The sequence below is a fragment of the Silurus aristotelis genome (genome assembly GCF_946808225.1).
Source record: "Silurus aristotelis genome assembly, chromosome: 5".
NCBI classification, from domain to species: domain Eukaryota; kingdom Metazoa; phylum Chordata; class Actinopteri; order Siluriformes; family Siluridae; genus Silurus; species Silurus aristotelis.
In genome coordinates, this window is record NC_139578.1 from 5660376 (window position 1) to 5686676 (window position 26301).

Consider the following 26301-nt stretch of genomic DNA (forward strand, 5'->3'; position numbering starts at 1 on the left):
TTTGATAGATAATTTAGACATCAATTGTGTGTGTGTGTGTGTGTGTGTGTGTGTGTGTGTGTGTGTGTGTGTGTGTGTGTGTGTGTGTGTGTGTGTGTGTGTGTGTTGAAAAGGTGGAATCAGGCAGTGTTCTGCTATTTTATAGCTCTGGCGTAGAAGCTGTTTTTAAATCTTGAGTGAATTATATTCTACCAGAGGGTAGTGTACAAAGTGAGGAGGTTCCCTGATTGTTTTGGAGGCGCTGCTCTACCATCTGGATAGATAAATGTCTTCTGCTGCTTGTAGAGGTGTGCTAATGAATTCCAGTGAACGTAAAATTGTGAGTGGTTCAGTCCAAGAGAAGTCCTTTGTTAAGTTTAATCTCTTTTCCTGGTTTTAGGAGTGAGATCTTATTTCCAAACTCAAGCAAGTCAGAATTTACATTACACAATAACAGTTTCTCTGGAGGTAATAGGTGCTAAGATGTGACAGTCACAAATAATAAAATATGAATACGTTTACAACAAAAACAAACCATTTTTAAAATGTACACAACACAGCCAATGGGTATCAATATTATATTTAGTAAATAGCGTATACTTACTTGTTCAAATTAGTGTTAAAAACTTTGGATGCAGAAATAATTGTTGCATGATTTTGACAAACAGGATGGTTAGAGTAATTCAGGAACTGCTGATCTCCTCTGAGTTTCTCACACAAAATATTTAGACTTTGCTCAGAATTGTTTTAAAAAACACTTTGTTGATGAGATGTCAGAAGATAATGGACTGATTTAATCTGACATGAACAGATATGTTAACTCAAATAACAAATTAATATAGTAAGATGAAACACACTTCAAACGTCTACACTAAGTCACTAAGCGATTTACACTTGGTTTTGTCAATTCTCATCCTGAAGATTGCTGCTCTTTCAGAAACCAGCGGTCTGAGTATAAAATTCTCGAAGCTTTCAAGCTAGTCTCAAAAGTGATTTCCTACACTATGTACAAATGAATGAGGATGCCAAGGAAACAACACATTGTCCAACAGATATTGCATGTCTTCTTCTTCTTCATATTTCGGCTTCTCCCATTAGGGGCTGCCACAGTGGATCATCCGTCTCCATACCCCCCTGTCCTCTACATCTGCCTCTTTTAAACCAATTACCTGCATGTCTTCCCTCACCACATCCATAAACCTCCTTCTTGGTCTTCCTCTTCTGCTCCTTCCTGGTGGCTCCATCCTCCATCCATCCTCATTCTCCTACCGATATAACCTATGTCCCTCTTCTGCACATGTCCAAACCATCTCAATTGGGCCTTTCTCACTTTGTCCCCAAAACGTCCTACATGCACAGTCCGTCTAATTAACTAATTTCTAATCCTGAATCAGTATTTTCAGACCATTTTATAAGTATTCTTTTAAGATTCAAACAGACTCTTTTCATGAACAGATGTTTTCACTGCATTTATGTAAAGTCAGCATACACACATTTACTGGCTTCCCATGATCCACAAAGCACTGCTTTTCTGTTTTATGAAAATTCAAGACCAGCTTCCCAGATCAGTGTCACACCAGACTATCTACACATTCCCTGTTTTCGTTAGGAAACCCCCAAATGTCTTACACCCAATTTAGCCCTATGAGGTCATTCTGTGTCTGGGAATGTGGAGGCTAATAATGAAAACCTGAGCTGTTGCATTAGTCCACACAACAGTCACCTTTCTATAGAACTTATGAAAGGGAACAATTGTGTCTGTCAAAGATGACTGTGATTTAAATAGTGATGCTTGTTAGTAACTACATCTAATTTAAATCTGTATCAGTTGGCAAGATAAAGTATAATGTGTAGAGGGAACAGACTATAGACATACATTTAAAAAACAAAACAACAAAACAAATCAAAAATTGTTTATAATGAGATTAATTGTTTGTGTAGAAAATTTGATTTCTGTGAAAGACCTACTTGGATCTCCTCTAATATCACTCTGCAGTGACTTCTCAGCTTCCAGCTCACCACACAGGTTTTTCAGGAGTGGGGGACCCGTCACAAGGAAACAGAGGAGTCTAAAATAGAAAACACACATCCTTTCAACCCCCCTTTCCTTTTTCATGACGTCTTTCCTCAAAGCATGACTCACTCGTTTGGTCTCACACCGCCAGTTTGTTGAGAAAAGAGCTAGAAGCTTTTCTTTAACCCTTCGACACTGTTAAAAGAGGTAAACTTTAAGCATCACTAATATGCCAAAATTGCAATTTACCTTGTTTATCTAAGACTTGTATCACTGAGATTTGAGAAGACGGGTACTTGACTTGACTACACTGAAAATTGATAACTTTCATGGTTACCTACATGATGCAGTCTTGACTTAAATCTTTACTGGGTTATGTAGGTAACCCTAGTTCCCTGAGGGAAAGAGAGCTGCGTCGAAAACGATTTGAGAATGCCTCGCGTTGTTCATGCTCTGAATCACGTGTATAATCTGGCCACGTTGTGCAAACCAGGAAGCTACAAAATATAAGAGCGATGGAAGCGACATTAGCTTCTGGAAAAGGAGAAGGAAAGCGCTGCAGGGATGCAGGGAGTGTGGCATGTTGACGCAGCTCTCGTTCCCTCAGGGAACTAGGGTTACCTACGTAATCTAGTGACATTCCCTTTCAGGAACTTGAGCTGCGTTCAAAAACGCTTTGGGAACGAGTGTCTAATCACGCCATACTGACCAGTCCCTGCCTAGTGTGTCAGAGCACAACCTGCATGCAGGACAGAGGAGCCAGGAGTGGCTCTGATGTCGAGGTCGTAGAAACTGACAAAGGTCAGCGGGGTGGACCAACCTGCAGCATTACAAATGTGCATAGACAGACTTTCAATTTCATAGCGAAGTAAGCTTTAAATATTGTGATTGATAATCTATTACTTCTACTTTGCTAATCAAGCAGTTTTATTAGTGACCAATTGGAAAAGGTTTGTCAATAAATCTCAAACCAATGGAAGTCAAGTACAATGCGATACCCTTAAGGAAATCTAGGCCAGGAGTACAAATTTTCCAGCAGAGTAATGTAGCTGCCCTTTAAGTAAACCGTTTCTTTTTTTTTTTTTTTTTTTTTTACAGAAGAAGCTCATTCAAGTTTACTATTTACTAGTTATGATAGAAAACGTTGTGTATACTTTTTGATTGGTATTGTGCAAAATGTTCAGAAAAACTAAAGCCTTTCATCCTTAAACTCCAACTCACCACCATCTCCTCTGGTTACGTCCTAAAAGAAAGTGTTAAAATATCTGTTAGTAAGTCTCTCTTTAGAGATATGTCTGGACCTGCTAAATTTCGTGTGTAATCAGTATCATGTTGACGTTTGTGTATTTGAGAAAAAGCTGCACCTATAAAGTCACAGTATAACAAGGATGAATTTTTATATGCATGTGTTATCTTTGAAAATGGACTTTTTTAAACAGTCGAGCAACTGTGATTTTGCTGATCTAGCAGCACCCACGTAAAGACAATAATTATTAATGTATCTTGCCAAGTTGACTGTGTTCATAGAAAAAGAGCAGCTAGCTAGAGGAGGCCCTCGATCTGGACCTTGTTCTTCTCATTTCTAGTAAAAGCAGTAAAAGAAAGTGAAGAGTTTACAATAAATGACTGTTGAGAAAGCAGCTTAATACAGTTCTTTTGGAATGAGTTTGTAAATATGTAAATGCATATCTCCTAACTTAGATTTTAATCCCATCTAATTTGGTTCTCGTCTAGTGGCTTCTCTCTTTTGGGAGGCATATAGAAAAAAATGTTGGGGTTGTATTCACATTAGGCATACTGATTATGTTTACCTGAAGTTCAACATAATCAGTATGCCTAATGTGAATACAACCTCAACATTTTTTTCTATATGCCTCTCAAAAGAGAGAAGCCACTAGACGAGAACCAGATTTGTTGATCTAATGTCCAGGATCTATGACAGGGTGGAGAAAGTAAAATAATAAATGAATAAAATAATAATAAAAATGATTAAGTGGAATTTGCATATAAAATAGTATGACATGAGTTTGATAAAAGATGGGATTAAAATCTAAGTTAGGAGATATGCATTTAAATATTTACAAACTCATTCCAAAAGAACTGTATTAAGCTGCTTTCTCAACAGTCATTTATTGTGAACTCTTCACTTTCTTTTACTGCTTTTACTAGAAATGAGAAGTACAAGGTGAATGTGTGGTAAACAGACAGACTGTGTGTTCTTGTTTATTATGTGGGTGTAAGTAGGGGGAAGACCAGAGAATTAAATTAGAATTATTCTGTACTGGTGACATTCAGAGTAACAACAGGTGGGATTTCCCCCCATAAAATAGTATACATCAAGGATATTATCACAACATTTGTAGGATTACTTTACCAGTATTGCCCTTTGCTGCACTACAAAATGGCTGTAACTAAGTTCATGACCATAATATTCAGTCAACAAAAGTAAACAATTCAATCTTCTTCTTCTTCTTCTTCTTCTTCTTTCGGCTGCTCCCATTAGGGGTCGCCACAGCGGATCATCCGTCTCCATACCACCCTGTCCTCTATATCTGCCTCTTTTACACCAACTACCTGCATGTCTTCCCTCACCACATCCATGAACCTCCTCCTTGGCCTTCTTCTTTTCCTCCTACCTGGTGGCTCTATCTTCAGCATTTTTCTACCAATATAATTCATGTCCCTTCTCTGCACATGTCCAAACCATCTCAATCTCGCCTCCCTCACCTTGTCACCAAAACATCCTACATGTGCTGTCCCTCTAATAAACTCATTTCTAATCTTGTCCGTCCTCGTCACTCCCAACGAAAACCTCAACATCTTCAGCTCCGCTACCTCCAGCTCCACCTCCTGTTTTTTACTCAATGCCACTGTCTCTAATCCATACAACATCACAGGTCTCACCACAGTCCTATAAACTTTCCCTTTCATTCTTGCAAATACTCTTCTATCACAAATCACTCCTGTCACTCTTCTCCACCCACTCCACCCTGCCTGCACTCTTTTCTTTACTTCCCTAACACACTCTCCATTACTTTGCACTGTTGACCCCAGGTACCTGAACTCCTCCACCTTCTCCACCTCTTCTCCCTGCAACCGCATCACTCCACTGCCCTCCCTCTCATTCACACACATGTACTCTGTCTTACTCCTACTGACTTTCATTCCCTTTCTCTCCAGCGCATATCTCCACCTCTCCAGGCTCTTCTCAACCTGCTCTCTACTCTCACCACAAATCACAATATCATCTGCAAACATCATAGTCCAGGGAGACTCCTGTCTGACCTCGTCCGTCAACCTGTCCATCACCACTGCAAACAGGAAAGGGGTCAGGGCCGATCCTTGATGCAGTCCAACCTTAACCCTGAACCAGTCTGTCGTACCTACTGCACACTTTACTGCCGTCACACTGTCCTCATACATGTCCTGCACCACCCTCACATACTTCTCTGACACACCTGACTTCCTCATACAATACCACAACTCCTCTCTCGGCACCCTGTCGTACGCTTTCTCTAAATCCACAAATACACAATGCAGCTCCTTCTGTCCTTCTCTATACTTCTCCATCAACATCCTCAAAGCAAATAAGGCATCTGTGGTGCTCTTCCTCGGCATGAAACCATACTGTTGCTCACAGATGGTCACCTCTTCTCTCAGCCTGGCTTCCACTACTCTTTCCCATAACTTCATGGTGTGACTGATCAACTTAATTCCCCTGTAGTTACTGCAGGTCTGCACATCTCCCTTATGCTTAAAGATCGGTACCAGCACACTCCTTCTCCATTCCTCAGGCATCCTCTCCCCTTCCAGAATCCTGTTAAACAATCTGGTTAAAAACTCCACTGCCATCTCTCCTAAACATCTCCACGCTTCTACCGGTATGTCATCTGGTCCAACCGACTTTCCATTCTTCATCCTCTTAATCGCTGCTCTCACTTCCTCCTTACTAATCCTATCTACATCCTGCTTCACCAACTTCACATCCTCCAACCTTCTCTCTCTCTGATTTTCCTCATTCATCAGCTGCTCAAAATACTCCCTCCATCTTCTCAACACACTCTCCTCACTAGTCAACACATTTCCCTCTCCATCCTTTATTGCTCTAACTTGCAGTACATCCTTCCCAGCTCGGTCCCTCTGCTTGGCCAATCGGTATAAATCCTTTTCTCCTTCCTTAGTGTCCAACCTCTTATACAGTTCCTTGGCTTTCGCCACATCCCTTTTAACCTGCTGCCGCATCTCCTTGTACTCCTGCCTACTCTTCTCATCACTCTGTCGATCCCACTTCTGTTTTGCCAATCTCTTTCCCCTAATGCTCTCCTGCACTTCCTCATTCCACCACTAGTCTCCTTGTCTTGCTTTCTATTTCCAGATGTCACACCAAGTACTTTTCTAGCTGCCTCCCTCATCACTCCTGCAGTAGTTGCCCAATCATCCGGCACCTCTTTACCTCCACCAAGCCCCTGTCTGACCTCTTCCCTAAACCTCACACTACACTCTTCCTCCTTCAGTTTCCACCATCTTATTCTTGTTTCAAACCTTACTTTCCTCCTCTTCTTCTTCGCCTCCAAAACCATCCTACAGACCACCATCCGATGCTGTCTAGCTACACTGTCCCCCGCCAACACCTTACAGTCTCCAATCTCCTTCAGGTTGCATCTCCTACACAGAAGATAATCCACCTGTGTGCACCTTCCTCCACTCTTATACGTCACCCTATGATCCTCCTTCTTCTTAAAATACGTGTTCACCACTGCCATTTCCATCCTTTTAGCAAAATCTACCACCATCTGCCCTTCCACATTCCTCTCCTTAAAACCATACCTACCCATCACCTCCTCATCACCTCTGTTCCCTTCACCTACATGCCCATTAAAGTCTGCCCCAATCACCAATCGTTCTTTCCTAGGTACACCATCTACCACTTCATCTAATTCACTCCAGAATCTTTCTTTCTCCTCCATCTCACAGCCAACTTGTGGAGCATAGGCACTGATGACATTTATCATCATCCCTTCAACTTCCACCTTCACGATCATCACCCTATCAGAAACTCTCTTCACCTCCACTACACTCTTACTGTACGCTTCCTTCAGAATCACCCCTACACCATTTCTCTTCCCATCCACACCATGATAAAACAGTTTAAACCCACCTCCAATGTTCCTGGCCTTACTCCCTTTCCACTTGGTCTCCTGAACACACAACACATCTACCTTTCTCCTCTCCATCATATCAGCTATCTCTCTCCCTTTACCCGTCATAGTACCAACATTTAAAGTACCAACCCGAACCTCTACTCTCCTACACTGCTCCTTTTCCTGCCGTCTCTGTAGACGCCTTCCTCCTCTCCTTCTCCTCCTTCGGCCAACAGTAGCCCAATTTCCACCGGTACCCTGTCGGCTAACGATACCTTTGGCGGTCGTTGTTAACCCGGGCCTCGACCGATCCGGTATGAAATTCTCATTTGTGATCCGCATATTTGATTTGGCACATGTTTTACGCTGGATGCCCTTCCTAACGCAACCCTCCCCATTTACCCGGGCTTGGGACCGGCACTAAGAGTACACTGGCTTGTGCCCCCCTAATGGCTGGGTTCAATGGACAAGGTTATTACAAAGGAGGAGAGGACATTAACCTTTAAACCGTAAATTAGAACAAAACAATTTCACTAGATTAAAACAAAAGGCCTTATTCCTTAGTCCTAGGTAGTCTTAAAAAAAAATAATTTCATTAGCTTGAATTCCTAAATTCAAACACCAGATCATTTTCCAAGTACCCATTTGCTTTTTGTTTCAACACATTTTTCCTTCATTAATGATTTGAAGAAGTAAATGCCTGATCATACCCATACGGAAATCTGATATAGGGCAATATATGCAAAGCATATATTGGATTTCACAGGTTTAGAAATATATGCCAGATATTTGGACATACACATTATATATATATATATATATATATATATATATATATATATATATATATATATATATATATATATATATATATATATATATATACAGTGAGGAAAATAATTATTTGAACACCCTGCTATTTTGCAAGTTCTCCCACTTAGAAATCATGTAGGGGTCTGAAATTGTCATCGTAGGTGCATGTCCACTGTGAGAGACATAATCTAAAAAAAAAAATCCAGAAATCACAATATATGATTTTTTCACTATTTATTTGTATGATACAGCTGCAAATAAGTATTTGAACACCTGAGAAAGTCAATGTTAATATTTGGTACAGTAGCCTTTGTTTGCAATTACAGAGGTCAAACGTTTCCTGTAGTTTTTCACCAGGTTTGCACACACTGCAGGGGGGATTTTGGCCCACTCCTCCACACAGATCTTCTCTAGATCAGTCAGGTTTCTGGCCTGTCACTGAGAAACAAGGAGTTTGAGCTCCCTCCAAAGATTCTCTATTGGGTTTAGGTCTGGAGACTGGCTAGGCCACGCCAGAACCTTGATATGCTTCTTACAGAGCCACTCCTTGGTTAACCTGGCTGTGTGCTTCGGGTCATTGTCATGTTGGAAGACCCAGCCTCGACCCATCTTCAATGCTCTAACTGAGGGAAGGAGGTTGTTCCCCAAAATCTCGCAATACATGGCCCTGGTCATCCTCTCCTTAATACAGTGCAGTCACCCTGTCCCATGTGCAGAAAAACACACCCAAAGCATGATGCTCCCACCCCCATGCTTCACAGTAGGGATGGTGTTCTTGGGATGGTACTCATCATTCTTCTTCCTCCAAACACGTTTAGTGGAATTATGACCCAAAAGTTCTATTTTGGTCTCATCTGACCACATGACTTTCTCCCATGACTCCTCTGGATCATCCAAATGGTCATTGGCAAACTTAAGATGTGCCTGGACATGTGCTGGTTTGAGCAGGGGAACCTTCAGTGCCATGCATGATTTCAAACCATGACGTCTTAGTGTATTACCAACAGTAACCTTGGAAACGGTGGTCCCAGCTCTTTTCAGGTCATTGACCAGCTCCTCCCGTGTAGTCCTGGGCTGATTTCTCACCTTCCTTAGGATCATTGAGATCCCATGAGGTGAGATCTTGCATGGAGCCCCAGTCCAAGGGAGATTGACAGTCATGTTTAGCTTCTTCCATTTTCTAATGATTGCTCCAACAGTGGACCTTTTTTCACCAAGCTGCTTGGCAATTTCCCCATAGCCCTTTCCAGCCTTGTGGAGGTGTAAAATTTTGTCTCTAGTGTCTTTGGACAGCTCTTTGGTCTTGGCCATGTTAGTAGTTGGATTCTTACTGATTGTATGGGGTGGACAGGTGTCTTTATGCAGCTAACGACCTCAAACAGGTGCATCTAATTTAGGATAATAAATGTAGTGGAGGTGGACATTTTAAAGGCAGACTAACAGGTCTTTGAGGGTCAGAATTCAAGCTGATAGACAGGTGTTTAAATACTTATTTGCAGCTGTATCATACAAATAAATAGTTTAAAAATCATATATTGTGATTTTTGGATTTTTTTTTTTTAGATTATGTCACTCACAGTGGACATGCACCTACGATGACAATTTCAGACCCCTCCATGATTTCTAAGTGGGAGAACTTGCAAAATAGCAGGGTGTTCAAATACTTATTTTCCTCACTGTATGTTTTAAGCAATTAATAGAACTACAACTATGTTAATATATCTTCAAATATATTTACTATTATTTAATATATGTTCATATATGGCCATATATCAGATTTACGTATGGGTAAAGCTGCAACAGAGTCAGCAGCAGCAAATTGATAAAACAAAAATTGGGGCTTAATATAATTTTACACAAAGCTTGTCGCTGCATGCACTTAATTTAAGTGATATTAATGAGATATTAGCAGATTTTCTGGTTCTACTGTATTTTTTGTCTTCCAGTATACATTTTATTCCAGGCTTTAATTAAATGATATTAAAAGAATGCGAACATTACAATACATTATTGTTGTTTCTATAGTACATTGACTTGTAGGGGGAACAATCTAATTAAAAACTCAACAAACAAAATTCAAGCTTGAACTGGCAGTAGGTATTGTTTTTTGGCTGCTTGCTCATGACTACTTACATTTTTTGAGGCACTAGAAAACTTTAGAATCAGGATTTTGTCTCCCCCCCCTCTGCATTTGAATAATGATTCTATCAGCTGCAGCTCCAGACTGTCATGAGCCTCTGTAGCCCAGAGATGGGAGACTAGCAGTTTTTCTAGGCCACTAGAAGGAATATTTAGTTTTTCTGGCTTACCATTGAACTAGCTCAGCTTGGCTATCCATTTGGAGAACACACAGTAAAAGTGACTACTGCTTTAGTGTGAGCAGGCTGATTGAAACCTTCCAGCAACTCTAGCGATTCCGTAAACGGGACGCTGAGCTGGCTGTGGAAAGAAGAAGGATTGTACTGTATAATCTGGTGATCAGGTCACACATGATCTGAAGTACAAAAGAAAGTGTTATACAATGGTATTACAGATGTCTAGTGCGAGTATTTTGAAAAAAATAAAATATATATTTTTCATTCAAAATATGCAGTGAGCAATCTTTTCTGTCAATATTATTACTGTGTTTGATTCATAAACAGGTTTTTGGCACTGGTCACTTTAATATGGATTTAGACATAATCTATGATGCCTTTTGTCCTCTTAATAAATAATGGAGTAATTTAATAAACTAAAACACAAAATTGCATTTCAACAAACTTTATTCCCCATTTCAAGATTCCAATACATAAAAAGTGATATTGAACATTTACACAGTGATAAACACCATAAGGTTACATAAATAAATAAAAAAAATAAATAAAAACATAAATAATTGTGCCAAGATTTTGCCTGAAAATTACTCACAAAGATGGGATGAAAGAATCCATACTTATTTCTTTTAACACTACAGTCAGTGTCACAGTATTAAGGACAATGCCACATGGTGGAGTTAATGATGTAAACAGTAAGTAGAGGCACAAATAAAGAATATATAGTCTTATCTGATAGGATATTATATGACTAATATCTTGTACCAGGCAAAAAAGCTTACAGTAGGTGTTTGTAGTGCTTACTACCATCCACTTAGACAACTGAATTCAACTCAAAAATAAAAGGCTCCACCAGATAAGCCCTTTCTGTTACCTTTTTGTTATTTGAGCTTAAAGATACAGAAGGGCCATTATTGCACAACCCAGAAGACACCCCTTTAGAAAGGCACTTGACTCTCCCTTCACACCTCAAGGTGCAGAGTTCTACTAGCCCTTCCAGGTTTATAACTAAAATGTTTAGAATCACCAACTTTCCATGTTTGATGTGTACCATGATGTGAAATAATAAAGGGGAAGGCAGGTGATCCAAACAAAAAGCCTCAGTCATGTCACGCAAGTTCTCTTTAACTCCTTGTCACTTTGTTGTGTACATCATGAAGTCAAGTTGTTAAGTGTCAGTGCAACACATGAAAGAAAAACAATATCCAAAACAGTGCACCATAAATCCAAAGAGGGCAGAATATAGGTTAAGAGAACTTTTGAGGCAAGATGCAAGCTTCTCCAGAAGTGGAGTCAGTACTAGACCTTGAGGATTCAATCCTTTTTTTGTGGTTGATTTATGTTTTGGTGTAGTGCTGCAGTAGCTGCACCACGTAATGGAGCCTGTGGCGCAGTTCAGAGGAGCAGCCATGGTCACAAAGTGTGTTTAGAGAATATGAGGAAGAGATCCGCTCACGACTAATATAGGTCAACAAGTACGACTCTGCTGACTTGGACAATATCACCTTGGTGTGATCAGTGTAGAAGTTCACCTGGGAGAAAGAACAAACAATGTTTTTGAAATTAGAAGAAAATTTGAAATTATATTTCTGACTCTAACCATTTGGTATTTTCCCATCCTTCACCTGATTATTCCAATATTTTTTCTGCAATCAATAAATAAGCACAGCAGGCTACATGCTAAACTAGAATGTGTATTAAAACAAATAATACATATAAGAAACAAAGCTAACCTGAAGTGAACCATTGTTAAAAAGCATAACTAAAGCATGATCGGTCTTCATCCACTGCAGGAGAAGGGGACAATCAGTAGGTGATGGCTGGTCATCACAACCCAGATCTCCACCCTGTTGAGTCAAATAAAACCTTTACCTCTTAGTGCTCCAAGGGTTTATTTATTTACTTACAGTAAAAGGACAAGAATCATAAGCAATAAAAAAAATCCCTTTCAGAAATCTTAAAAGAAAGCACTAACTTCCATGAGATTCTGATCCATGTAGTTGGCCATCAGCTCCACAATGTGTTTCTGGCTTTGGAGCTGTTCTGGTAGAGCATCCACTTGAAAGGTGAAATGTTTATTGTTGGTCAAACAATAATGAACCACCCTGTTGAAAGAGGGGAATAAATAAATACATGAATTAACACAAGGCTAAAACATAATTAGGCTTCACCAAAATCCAGTCACTTTGATTCAACACATTTGTGAAGTTTACACAGACCAATTTTAGTTTTAAGTAAAGCATCAAATATTAGTTATAAAGTTACCTTCGCTGATCACAGAGACTCAGATGAGTGCCTTCATTGAATAGGACACCGACATTTTGATTGGAGAGCTGGTAACCAAAGCCATATTTGTTGGAGTAATCCACCCACTTAGTCACCCAGACGAAAGGTGTAGGCTTGGAGACGCATGAAGTATTTGTAGATGCTAGAGAATAAAAAAAAAATCTAATATTAATTTCCTGACCATTATACTGAGTAGTAGATGTGTATTTAAAAGCTTCTATTTGCTATTGCATGGTACATAACTAACCTGCAGGCATGGTAGACAAGCAATTAATAAGGACCTTCATGGTGGCATCAGCCACAGCTGCTGGGGTCAGGGAGTCTTCACATCCTGCACATAGATACATGTCAAATGTGAAGACTCAAAGCAAAATGCACACCACAGTATAAAGAAAAGAAAACTAATCTAGTCACTATAATTTGAAAATACAGACTAAACTATAAAAAGTCTCAGGTGAAACCTAAAACAGATCAACAACAAAATAGTTCCACTGAATTAAATTAACATGGCACACACCATCAGTACTGCTGGCTAGCCTGCGTTTGAAAGAACGGGATGTTGACTTTCTAGACTCATCCTCAGCTGGTGTGTCTAAAGGCCCAGAAATAGCCAACTGACCTGCTGGAGAGGCAACCTTGTGAAAAGATGAGAAATGTCACAGCAATGAGCTTTCAAACAGTGTCAAGTTGAAATCACAAAACAGAAATGGATTTTTGTTTCTTTATGTCTTCAAAAGCAATCAAGCATAGTATTGGCATGTTCTTCAATTTCAGAACTTTTTTTTAAGGTATGGCATGTGTTATTAGTTTGCAGTTCAGGATTAAATCCTTTGTCTATCCCCTGTAATGCAAGTTATTTTTTATTTTTCCAAGAGCCGACATTTTACAGTTAAAAAAAAAAAAAAGGATCTAGAGAAGCACCCTATACAGCAGTATACTTTTGCCATTACACCTTAAGTAAAATGCCTTTATAAATCTTAAAGATGTTTAAGTGCATCACATTATATTCTGAGAGAAATTTGGCTAAAGCCATTTGAATAAATGTATAACAATGCTTATGCAGTATTAAGACTTATCACATACCTCATTTACTCCCACCGTCTTGTGACTGATTTGCCGGCTAATGGAATGCTTCATCATGCCTGAGACAAGCTTGGAGATATCCTCCTTGTCTTCACTAGGGATCTTCTCTGCTGAAGGACGAAAGTTAAAAAATAAAATACTATGTTCATATCTATACAGTGTTCAATTGAAATACATCCCAGATGTAATAAAAAGCTTACTGAATGCAAGCCTTACCTTTGGATTTCTTCTTGCCAAAAAGGCTCTTTGCCATCTTGGTGAAGAACTTCTTGGCAGGGCTGGGTGGGTTGAGCTCTGGCACCACTGTGCATGCGCTGGGTGGAAGTTTGTCTGGAGCAAAGCCCTGGAAGAAGATTTTAAGGGAAAAAAAAAGATTTAATGTCATGTATTTCAGATATTGAATACGTTATCTAAAAAATACCCAGGAGAACTAATAAGATTAAGCATTGTGCTGCAATAACTAACCTTACTGAAATATTCGTGAGCCAGAATCTGGTCAAGTGTAAGGCGATCACTGGGGTTCTTTTGCAGAATTGCAGAGATTAACTTCTGCGCTGCTGCAGAGAGCGACCGTGGAAGTGTATACTTCACTTCTTTGATGCATTTGTATGTTTCTTTCAAGTCTAAGGTTTCAAATGGAGGGTTCCCACAGAGAAGTGTATACCTGGCCAATCCAGAGAAATAATACATGGTCAATAAACTGAATAGTTCCAGTATTTTCCACTGTGGAAGTTTCCTTTTAAATTGATATAATATTTAATCAAATAAAACTGAACGTGCCATTCACTTACATCACACAACCCAGTGACCAAACATCTGACTCAGTCCCATGTCCTTGACGATTTAATACTTCTGGTGCCAGGTAGTTTGGTGTTCCACAGATGGTTCTACAAAAAACAGGCAAGTGCCTATTTAACAAAATGAAGGTTTTGGTAAGAACTGCTTTCACTTGGGAAGAAAAAAAAAAACCACACACTTTTTTCTCTGCTCCACAGTCTCCAGCTTTGCTGCAAGTCCAAAGTCTCCCAATCTTAATTCCATATTCTCATTCACAAAGAAATTACCTATTCAAAGAGAAATTGTGCTCAGTTACAGCAGTTCATTTAACTATGCAAGGAAGGTCAATCGATTCCATTACACAAGAAGTCTGTGAAACGTTAAAAATGAAAAATGCATTACCGAGTTTGAGGTCACGGTGGAGGATTCCTTTATTATGGAGGTATTTGAGGCCAGAAATGATTTGCCTGAGGTAGTACCGTACTTCAGGGTCTGTCAGGGTGTGTCGTGCTTTCCAAATATGTGCCAAGGACTGCAGCGAAAAAAAGCAGACAGTCAATCTTGTGCAGTCACAGTCAAAAGACCTTCATCATTACCAAACACAGTACAGCTAGTGGTAAAGCAGCTCACCCTTCTGCTGCAGAGTTCAAGGAAGATGTAGATGTTATCCTGATCTTCAAAATGATGAGAAAACTTGACAACATGTTTGTGCTGGAGGGTTTTGTGCAGCTCAATTTCATTTGTTATCTGACAGAAGCACAAAATGGCACTGGTTAGAATGAACAAAATTATGTTGCCATTAGTATGAAGGTAAATCAGCAGACTCTTGTTTACCTTGTTTCTCTGATGTGGTTTGGATACTCTGCTTTGTGGAATCACCTTCACAGCGTACATCTTGTTGCTGGAAAGATCGGTCATCTCATAACACCGAGCAAATCCTCCCTGCAACACAACATGGCTGGTCTTTTATTTGATTTGAAGCAAATGCGCCTGATTAAATTGTCGTGTGGTCGTTTATTCGTCAGCATCACCGAAAATAAGTGAGGATGACATGGCACTTCCGCAGCGCCCACCACCCTCTAAATCCTGTTGGAATGTAAATGACGTCGCTCGTTGCGGTCTTACACACACCCCAGTGATGAAGAAATCAGCTTTTACACCGCGGGACTGCAGCCAAAAGCGCCAGCAAACATCCGCAACAATTTAAAAACCCGTTTGTTACTTAAGATGAAGAAAAGATCCGCAGTGAAACACAATCCGGAGGTATGATGCTGAGACACTCACCCCGCGTTCACTACATGGTTCCACAAACAATGTAAACACATGAAGTGTGTATATAATAAAATCCTACTATTGTAGAAGACATGGACACACCACAGAATAAAGCCTCTCGTGAACACACGAGCCGAAAGACAGACCGTATTTTCGACAAGAAAACGAATAGACGAAGCTGGGTTACTTGAATATCAATAAACTGTCTTATTATGAAAGGATTCAGACTGAGGTACCTTTCCCAAAAGCTTTCCTTTGGAGTATGAACGTCCAGTTTTCGGATCGACCACCATCTGCGCCAGCTCCACTTTGGTTTGTTCACATTTGCTCCGGCTCGGTTTTTGTGTTGTTGAGGGAGAAGAGAGCTCCGGGGACGCCTTCAACAAATCCGGGTCCATCATTTGACTAGAACGGCGGTGTACTGTGCTGAAACAAGCCGGGTCCATTCATTAACACTTAAGTCTCTCTTCCCCTCCAAAAACAAGCTCGGCCCTGCAGTCCACCACACCAAACCGGCTAACTCCTCATTAACACGCCTAGACACGCGCTCCGAGTATATACCCCGAGTGTGACGTCACGGCGAGGGCAGGGTCTAATGTAAGAATCGATGTTAAAACCGATGATGTGATTTGTTAATATCAGCCGTCTATCAAAGTGTGGAGGAAGCGGAGTGAACACGAGTGGAAAAATGTGAATGAATCCGCATTGATCCAATCATGGATCTGTGTGTTTGGAGCGAATGAATATCAATGGCCGCCCAATACAGGATTGTCTGAAGCTGAGTGTCAGCCTGCCTCGTCTCATCTTCTTTAATCAAGACCTCATTTGTATTTGTATTCCCTTTGTCAGTTTTCCGAAATTAAAAGATTTACACCTTTTTCCAACCCCGGATTGTGGCCCAATCCAGCCTGAATTATTGTGTGATTGATCTTCTCTGTAAACAGTAAATCCTATTTAAAAATTAGTTTTAAATGCCTGGACACAAAATAAATAATGAATGAATCAATAACGTGTGTCATGTTCAATGCTGTAAATAAATAAATAAAAAAAATAGAAATAAAAAATTTCAATAAAAAAGCGTATACTGCCCCCTGGTGGATTAATTTTTTACACTGATGCCATTTTGAATGAAACAGTTCAACCATTGTCTAATTTGTTAGACATCATTAATATTCATTCATTCATTCATTCATCTACACACACACACACACACACACACACACACACACACACACACACACACACACACACACACATACTATTGTGCAAAAGTTTTAGGCAGGTGTGAAAAGCATACTGTAAAGTAAGAATAATTCAAGAAGTTTTAGTTTATTTTTTATCAATGAAAAAATATAGAGTAAATTAACAGAAGAGAAACCCAAATCAAATTAATATTTTCTGTGACCACTTTTTGCCTGCAAAACAGCTTCAGTTTTTGAAGGAACTTAGTGGGTTGGTTCCAAACATCTTGGAGATGTAGGCTTCCTTAAATCTTTTTATGTAATCCCAGACAAACATGATGATGTTAAGGTCAGGTCAAAACCTTTACTTCAGGAACTCCCTGTTCTTCCCTATGCTGAAGATACAGTAGATCTTAATGACATTGGCTTTTTGGGGTCGTTGTCCTGCTGCAAAATACATTTAGGAGCAATCAAATGCCTACCTGATGATACTGCATGGTCGATAAGTATCTGCCTGCATTATACAGCTTTGAGGACACCATTAACCATGGCCAGACTTCTCCTAACAGTAAATGGATGTACCCAAGTCTCACTGGTTTTTGCCAGTTCATTACTGATGACACTAAAAACATCTTTCAATGTCAAACAGAAGTGTACTTTTTAAGTTTCCTTGGCTGACCACTGAATTTACAGTCCTTAACACTGCTTGTTTCTTTGCACTTTTTTAAAATATCGTGAACAGCACATAAAACTCCAGTCTGCATTGAAAGCAGTTTTTGCCTGGGAGAGACCTTGCTCATGCAGTATTTATAATGTCTTGTTGCTGTGCTGAATCTTGCCATGGTGTATGACCTGTGAAATAAAATTTTCTTCCACAACCTCACCTTAAGAGTTTGGTTGTTCCTCACCCAGTTTTAAGCCTCTACACAGTTTTCCGTGTCTATTAATGACTATACTTCAAACATCGTATGAAACTGATGATCATTAGCATCTGCTCGGTATAATTAATATAAAACCAGACTCTAATTCCACAAAATTCCTGACTTTGTGTACAGTGTGCAAGTGTAAAAACTGAGGCTGGGTTGAAAGCCAAGAGGTATTCATACCAAGTATTGATAGAATTTTCTTTTATTGGCTTACTTTTCATTTTGTAAGTTCATAAACAATTGACAAATATCGTTGAATGCATTCTTACTTCACAGCATTTTGTTACATTTTTAAAACCTTTGAACAGCACTGTGTATACATGGTAGAAACACAACCCCAGAACAATTTACACTTATGAACAGCCACTTTCTTTTGACATTTTATTTTCGATGAACAGTTTATGCATCTTGAAAGCCCAATTAAGTGTGTAGCATGTTAGAAACTGATGTCTTTAAACATTTCTAACACTATTGGGGAAATAACAGCAAAAAATAGTAAAACAAATGTATAGCTGTGTTCCAATAAGTAATTTTAAACACAGTGTCTGTCAATAAACAAGTGTTAAATAAAAAAAAAGGCAATTATACAGGGATGCACTGTAGGTAAGGACTTGTAGTACAGTGGTAGTAAAAAGACTCAGAAGTCAAACTGATCTCCTTTGGCTTTCTTCTCCTGGGACTCTGCCCAGGCCTTGTTGATTGTGCGCTTCATTTCATCATCACCCTCTGAATAAATCTTCTTCAGCATATTCATCAGCCCCTCTCCAGGATCTCCAATCTCATCATAGCTGGGTTTGCTGAAGAGAACACATGACAAGTTTGTATGATCATCAGGTTACATGGGCTCTTATTAATATTTTAATAGGAATTCAACTTACAAATGAATAATAAATAAACAACAAATCAAAAGTTAAGTTTGAATTTAAGTCCGACAATACTATAGAAATGAAACAAATATTTTACAGTAGTCAGTGTGCAGCTTGTATAGCAGTATAGATTTACTGTCCTTTGAAAATACCTCAACAAACAGCCGTTACTGTCAAAATAGCTGGCAACAAAAGTAAGTACACCCTAAGTAATAACAGCTGTATGTCATGTAACCATGCAAAGCCACATGTCCTACTCATGTTTTTGTCTACTTGACATTACCAAACATATTTGTGTATCTTGTATTAGAGCAGTTAAGATTTTGTGCTTTGAGTACAATTCTCTCATACTGACCACTGGATTTTCAACATGGCACCTCATGGTAAAGACTCTGAGGACTTGAGAATTAGAATTGTTGCTCTCCACAAAGATGCCAAGGCTCTAAGAAGATCAGTAACACACTGAAAGTGAGTTACAGTACAGTGGCCAGGATCATACAGAGGTTTTCCAAGACGGTTTCACTCGGAACAGGCCTTGCAAGGGTCCATCAAAAAAGTTCCCGTGCTGTGCTTTGGGTGCAGAAGCTTGCTAAAAATAACAGATGTATGAGTGCTGCCAGCATTGCTGTAGAGGTTGCAGAAGCTGAAGGTTCACTTGTCAGTGCTCAGACCATATGCCACACACTGCATGAAGTCAGTTTGCATGAATTCCTGGAACCATGTCCTGTGGTCTGACTAAGATGCATTTGTTTAGCTCAGATAGTGTCCAGCATGTGTGGTGATGCCCTAGTGAGGAGAACCAAGAAAATTGTGTTTTGCCTAAAGCATGGTGGTGGTAGCATCATGGTCTGGGGCTGCATAAGTGCTGGGGATCGGTGGTTCAATGAGGGAAACATGGATTTCAACATGTACTGTGACATTCTGAAGCAGAACATGATGCCCTCCCTTTAGAAACTGGGCCGAACCACAGTTTTCCAGCATAATAACACCCCCAAACACCCCGCCAAGATGACAACTGCCTTGCTGAAGGTAATGGAGTGGCCAAGTATGTCTCCAGACCGGAACTCTATTGAGCACCTGTGGAGCATCTTCAAGCGAAAGGTGGAGAAGCGCCATGTGTCTAACATCCAGTAGCTCAGGAAGTCATTATGTAGGAGGGGAGGAGGATCCCAGCAACAACCTGTGCAACTCTGGTAAATTCCATGCCCAGGAAGATTAAGGCAGTGCTGGATAACAATGGTGTTCACACAAAATATTCCCACTTTGGACACAGTTTTGACACGTTCACTTAGGGTGCACTCACTTTTGTTGCCAGATATTTAGACAATAATGGATGTATGTTGAGTTATTTTCAGAGGACAGTAAATCTATACTGCTATACAATTATTATTGGAGCTCACTGTGCCCTGGGAAGAGTGCATGGAAGAGGCCGATGAGAGGAAGCGGGTTAAGTACCAAGAGTTAGTTAGAGTGTAGAAAAAGGCAGGGCTGGAAAATTCGTTGTGAGCCGTTGGAGGTGGGCTGTAGAGGTTTTGCAGGCTGTTCACTCTGCAAAGTACTTACTCTACTAGGAATCACTGGGGAGGCAAAGAGGAAGGCGATTAGAACCGCAACTGAAGCCGGAGAGAAAGCCAATAGATGGCTTTGGATTAAGAGGGCAGAACCGTGGGCAATTGCTACTGAGACACAGGCCGGAGTCTGATCAACCCCGGCTGGGTCGCCTGGACGAGGGTGTCTGATGTTGAAAGACCCAAACACCCAATGACCCCAGGATACATCACTGATGATGTGTCCCAGTGCATCTGCATGATGTATTTTGTATTATTTTCAGAGGACAGTAAATCTGTACTGCTATAGTCAAGTCAAGTCAAGTTTATTTCTATAGCGCTTTTCACAACAGACATTGTCTCAAAGCAGCTTTACAGAAATCAACAGTCAAGGTAAATGGTGTGCATTTATCCCTGATAAGCAGCCTGTGGCACGGAAAAACTCCCTTAGATGTTATGAGGAAGAAACCTTGAGAGAAACCAGACTCAAAAGGGGAACCCATCCTCATTTGGGTGACATCAAGAGTTTGATCATAAATCTTTCAACAATACAGAACACTGGAGAGTGAGAACTAACATGAGCACTGGAGTGTGTGATTATAAGTAATCTTCTTTCTACAGTCTTATACAGTCATTATGGTTATAAAACTAGGAGCTACTGAGCAACTCATAAAATAGCTCAACATTTGTGATCAAATACTGCACACTATACAAACTGCACACTGACTACTTTAAAATATATCCAAGTTTAATTTCTACTGTATTGTCCCTTGAGAAGATATAATAAAATGTTTCCTGAAATGTGAGGGGTGTACTCACATTTGAGAGATACTGTATATTTTAACAAAAAGCACATTCTTTGCATAACAACTATGCTCTCTAGTGACAATTTCACAAATACAATTTTGTGAATTTCCCAAATGTAGTCAGAGTTACTCCACACTGAGCTGAACTATAAAAGTTATCAGTGTTTACTAAAGCATACTGCATCTACAAAAACAATACAACACTGAAAAGGGTTGTCCTGAATTGAATGCAAGAATAGAGGCCATATTTCACCTGTCCATGACACCTGTCTTCTCCACGTTTCTTCCTCATACCATCTCAGGCAGTTTTTTCCTTAACACTGTCACCACTGGCTTGCTCATTAGGGATAAACTTACTCAGATGGATATTAAAATGTATATTTGTGATCCATTTATTTTTGTAAAGCTGCTTTTAGGACAATGTCGACTGTTAAAAGCACTATATAAATATAATTGAATTGAATACCAGAATGTGTGAAGTATGTTACCACAGTACTCTAGTATAATACTCACTCTTTCTCTTTACACTGTTTCTCCACTTGTGTAAAACACTCCCATTTCTTTGCTGCCTTCTTTTTGCACATGATGAGTACCATGTCTGTTTTCACCTGCATGTAAAAAAAAAAAAAAAAAAAAAAAAAAAAAAAAAAAAAAAAAGAAAACATTAGAAATGGCCAAAGAGACAGAGTCTTTTAATAACTTTAAGCCCCTCAGTATTGGACAGACTTCCAAACCTTTCTCATGCTCTCCTCAACTACAATGGGAAACAAGAGGTTGTTGACTGTCATTTGATAGTTTTTTCCCTCCAAATCTTTAACAAGCAGATTGAAAGACCTGTAAAACACAGAAAATGTTCAATCAAAGAAGACACACTTTGGATGGAGACACTCAACTTAGAAATTACTGGTATTTTTTTAAATAATAATTAAATATTAAAATAAAAATCATGCTTGTTAAGTGTTTACTGGTAAAATCATTTTTACAACATAGCACCTGTTAAGAATGACTTTTGAAAATAAAGTGAAAATGAAGTATGCTAAAAAAAAAACAAAAAAAACAAAAAAAAAACTATTTTATCAAAGCTTTTTCCTACATCAAGTGGCACAAAAGTAATTTGGCCAAAAAAGTTTAATTACTTAAAAGAAAGATTCACCCTGAACACTCATTGTTGTATAGCTGCATTTTACTAACAAACAGCATTTGAGGTGACTGAATTTTACAATTTTTTACTGTAATTAGACATCCGTCACATCAACAAGCAAGAGAACGACTAGATTCTCACAGCAAATACAGCATCAACCAACAAATTAGCACCACACTGACAAAAGTATTTTGTAAAATACTTTTGTAAAAACTTTATCACCTACATTAATGCCCTTTAATAATCAACCAATCGTGTGGCAGTATTAAAAACAAACAAACAAACTAAAAAGTAAAAATCCAGATGCAGGCTACTAGCATCAGGTACTGATCAGTTGGAGGGCGTATTGGGATTTCAGTGATTGTTGGTGCCAGATGGACTGTTTTGATTATTTGTCTGCACCTGCTGACATCCTGGATAAACGGCCAGACTGATTTGAGCCAATAGAAAGTAACCACAGGAATTATACACAAAATTATGTTATAAAATAACACACAGCTACCTTGAGATACAATCACTGTCAACTGCTGTAAGAGCAATAAAAATTAATCTGAACTGAATATTATTGAATATTACTTTAGAACTAGTGTCAGTACCCAGCATGGATTTACACTGTAACAGTAAACACGCTAAATTACCTTTTTAAATTGTGTGAGGTAAAAAAAAAAAACTGAAAACTATAGGAAATCGTGTACTAATAAATAAGGTGGCTCATAACAAGCACTTGATACTATGAAAACATACAGCTATACATAAAACATACAACCGACTATACAAATACATACAACCTACCTGTCTGTAAAGCTGACCTGCACATTGTCAGCAGGGACTTTATGCACTCCTGGTACTGTGATGTAGACTTTTACAAATTTTTCTGACTGGTCCCAACCTATACACATATATATTTATAAACATGTGATTCACAAAGGCATTCAGATTTGTGTAATGTACCAGGCATTGGAGGCCAAGCAACAGCACAACAGTAAGTGAATTATACACACCATAATTGTTAATTTTGACTGTGTATAGCTTGACTGTTGTATCTACTTGATCTGCAGAGTCTCTGTTTGCTTGCTGTTCCCTCTGTTGCTGTTTCTGTGCCAGCACTTTCTCGATCTTCTGCTGCTCCTGTGAGAGGACATCCCACACATTCTTCCTTTCACACATCTCCAGGAGTCGTGTCACTTCTTTCAAGTCACACTCAAGTCCTGCAATCTGAACAAGTTAATTAATAAAGTGTCAACTGCATGAAATCCACAAATTACCTGCAACCAGTGTCAAGTTCACAAACTGACCTACAGGGTGTTGGGTTACGCACAGAAAAATCTCCATATGTAATAAAGACTTGGAAGTGTTTCTGGATAAATCAAATAAGGCATATTTTATTTACATAAATTGCTTGTGTCTTATCTGGATTGTTTGTTGAAGAGGTGAGGGTCACTAAATCAAGGATATGATTTACAGTGAGGAAAATAAGTATTTGAACACCCTGTTATTTTGCAAATTCTCCCACTTAGAAATCATGGAGGGGTCTGAAATTGTCATCGTAAATGAATGTCCACTTTGAGAGACATAATCTAGAAAAAAAAAAAATCCAGAAATCACAATATATGATTTTTAAACTATTTATTTGTATGATACAGCTGCAAATAAGTATTTGAACACCTGTCTATCAGCTAGAATTCTGACCCTCAAAGACCTGTTAGTCTGCCTTTAAAATGTCCACCTCCACTAAATTTATTATCCTAAATTAGATGCACCTGTTTGAGGTCGTTAGCTGCATAAAGACACCTGTCCACCCCATACAATCAGTAAGAATCCAACTACTAACATGGCCAAGACCAAAGAGCTGTCCAAAGACACTAGAGACAAAATTGTACACCTCCACAAGGCTGGAAAGGGCTACGGGGAAATTGCCAAGCAGCTTGGTGAAAAAAGGTCCACAGTTGGAGCAATCATTAGAAAATGGAAGAAGCTAAACATGACTGTCAATCTCCCTCGGACTGGGACTCCATGCAAGATCTCACCTCATGGGGTCTCAATGATCCTAAGGAAGGTAAGAAATCAGCCCAGAACTACACGGGAGGAGCTGGTCTATGACCTGAAAAGAGCTGGGACCACAGTTTCCAAGGTTACTGTTGGTAATACACTAAGACGTCATGGTTTGAAATCATGCATGGCACGGAAGGTTCCCCTGCTTAAACCAGCACATGTCCAGGCACATCTTAAGTTTGCCAATGACCATTTGGATGATCCAGAGGAGTCATGGGAGAAAGTCATGTGGTCAGATTTAGACCAAAATAGAACTTTTGGGTCATAATTCCACTAAACGTGTTTGGAGGAAGAAGAATGATGAGTACCATCCCAAGAACACCATCCCTACTGTGAAGCATGGGGGTGGTAGCATCATGCTTTGGGGGTGTTTTTCTGCACATAGGACAGGGCGACTGCACTGTATTAAGGAGAGGATGACCAGGGCCATGTATTGCGAGATTTTGGGGAACAACCTCCTTCCCTCAGTTAGAGCATTGAAGATGGGTCGAGGCTGGGTCTTTCAACATGACAATGACCCGAAGCACACAGCCAGGATAACCAAGGAGTGGCTCTGTAAGAAGCATATCAAGGTTCTGGCGTGGCCTAGCCAGTCTCCAGACCTAAACCCAATAGAGAATCTTTAGAGGGAGCTCAAACTCCGTGTTTCTCAGCGACAGGCCAGAAACCTGACTGATCTAGAGAAGATTTGTGTGGAGGAGTGGGCCAAAATCCCTCCTGCAGTGTGTGCAAACCTGGTGAAAAACTCCAGGAAACGTTTGATCTCTGTAATTGCAAACAAAGGCTACTGTACCAAATATTAACATTGACTTTCTCAGGTGTTCAAATACTTATTTGCAGCTGTATCATACAAATAAATAGTTTAAAAATCATATATTGTGATTTCTGGATTTTTTTTTCACAGTGGACATGCACCTACGATGACAATTTCAGACCCCTACATGATTTCAAAGTGGGAGAACTTGCAAAATAGCAGGGTGTTCAAATACTTTTTTTCCTCACTGTACATTTAAAATTGAAATCTGACTGCGTTATTGGAGTGCAATTTACAATAACGCTGAAATACCAGGTACAGGATTACAGATTACACCTCCCTTATTATTCATTTACTTAAAGATTTTTCATTTTTATCCATTTTGTGCATCACATCATGACTCATATCTGTGCCACTCTTTCAATTATTCAGCAAGTAATTAAATAAAAAGCCAAAATTATACAACGTGTGCATGTACTTTAAGCAGGATAAATCTAATTCCCCAATTTTATTTCACACAATTTGCAGCACTATAACCAGCCTATAAAGAACTGAACGAATATAATTAGCTGATCACAGTTCATAACAGGTTTCTTACCATCACACACACACTGACAGCTGTATTACCATCACACACATGTAATGTGTACTGCACTGTTCATAGCTGAAATAAAGGTCATACCTGTTCACTGAGGTCCATCACTGTCACTGCTTTCACTGTCGTTTACTTCAGTGTATTTTTATTGGATAAACACAAATAAGATACTAAAATTCAAACACAGTAACACCTTCTGTTCTTCACTCTACACGCGTGTGAAAACGCTTTTCTAGAAAGATTCTGCACTGCAGCGATTCTTCCGGTTCCATAAAACAAAATAGAAGCTGCATTTTTTTTTTTATTTCATACACTGATTAATACATCGGTTTACCAGAGTACAAGTCCGTACAACTTTACTAAAATAATAATGAATAATAAAAAATAAACAACCTTACTAAAATAATTATATAAAAAAAATAGTGGTTTTATAAATTACGCACGCACGCACCTAATTTTAAAATAAAAGCCCTTTGCCAATAGACGAAAAGTAAATACATGAAATTAGTACATGAAAACATTTTGCCAACATTGACTGCTTTTTTTACTCTTTTGTTATAATTTCATAAAATTTGTACTTTTACACAAGATTAAAACGCTTCATTAATCATTTAATGACCCCTAAATCTACAAGGGTAAAAGTGTTAGTCACCTTTTCATAAAATTAAACAAAACAAACAAAAATAAAACTCATTTAAGTTCAGCTCATTACTGTAAGCTGTATACACCAGATTTGACACTGTTAAAAGCTTTTTT

General features: G+C 39.2%; 2 protein-coding genes and 1 long non-coding RNA gene across 4 annotated transcripts; all 3 read right to left on the minus strand.

The window, feature by feature from the left end:
- Positions 1-1013: 1013 nt before the first annotated feature.
- On the minus strand, positions 1014-2345 carry LOC310727019. Its single transcript, XR_014533914.1, has 2 exons — positions 2243-2345; positions 1014-2048 (listed from the first exon to the last, which is right to left on the minus strand). It is a non-coding gene; the product is annotated as an uncharacterized lncRNA (long non-coding RNA).
- An 8346-nt stretch (positions 2346-10691) lies between these two features.
- On the minus strand, positions 10692-16220 carry plk3 (polo-like kinase 3). 2 transcript variants are annotated; one of them, XM_083541740.1, is made up of 15 exons: positions 15914-16220; positions 15240-15347; positions 15036-15152; positions 14808-14937; positions 14605-14692; positions 14420-14515; positions 14094-14292; positions 13845-13971; positions 13629-13735; positions 13063-13180; positions 12793-12876; positions 12525-12687; positions 12235-12364; positions 11993-12106; positions 10692-11791 (listed from the first exon to the last, which is right to left on the minus strand). In XM_083541740.1, exons 1-15 carry the CDS (start codon positions 16121-16123, stop codon positions 11597-11599), a joined length of 1986 nt encoding a protein of 661 aa, XP_083397866.1. In that variant the 5' UTR covers positions 16124-16220; the 3' UTR covers positions 10692-11596. The 2 variants fall into 2 exon arrangements, with proteins under 2 accessions (XP_083397866.1, XP_083397865.1); XM_083541739.1 differs by having other exon boundaries at positions 13629-13738.
- A 1748-nt stretch (positions 16221-17968) lies between these two features.
- cacybp (calcyclin binding protein) lies at positions 17969-25817 on the minus strand. Its single transcript, XM_083541884.1, has 6 exons — positions 25633-25817; positions 23146-23359; positions 22937-23033; positions 21738-21837; positions 21517-21611; positions 17969-18581 (listed from the first exon to the last, which is right to left on the minus strand). The coding sequence occupies exons 1-6, from the start codon at positions 25648-25650 to the stop codon at positions 18422-18424; spliced, it is 684 nt and encodes a 227-aa protein (XP_083398010.1). The 5' UTR covers positions 25651-25817; the 3' UTR covers positions 17969-18421.
- Positions 25818-26301: the final 484 nt, after the last annotated feature.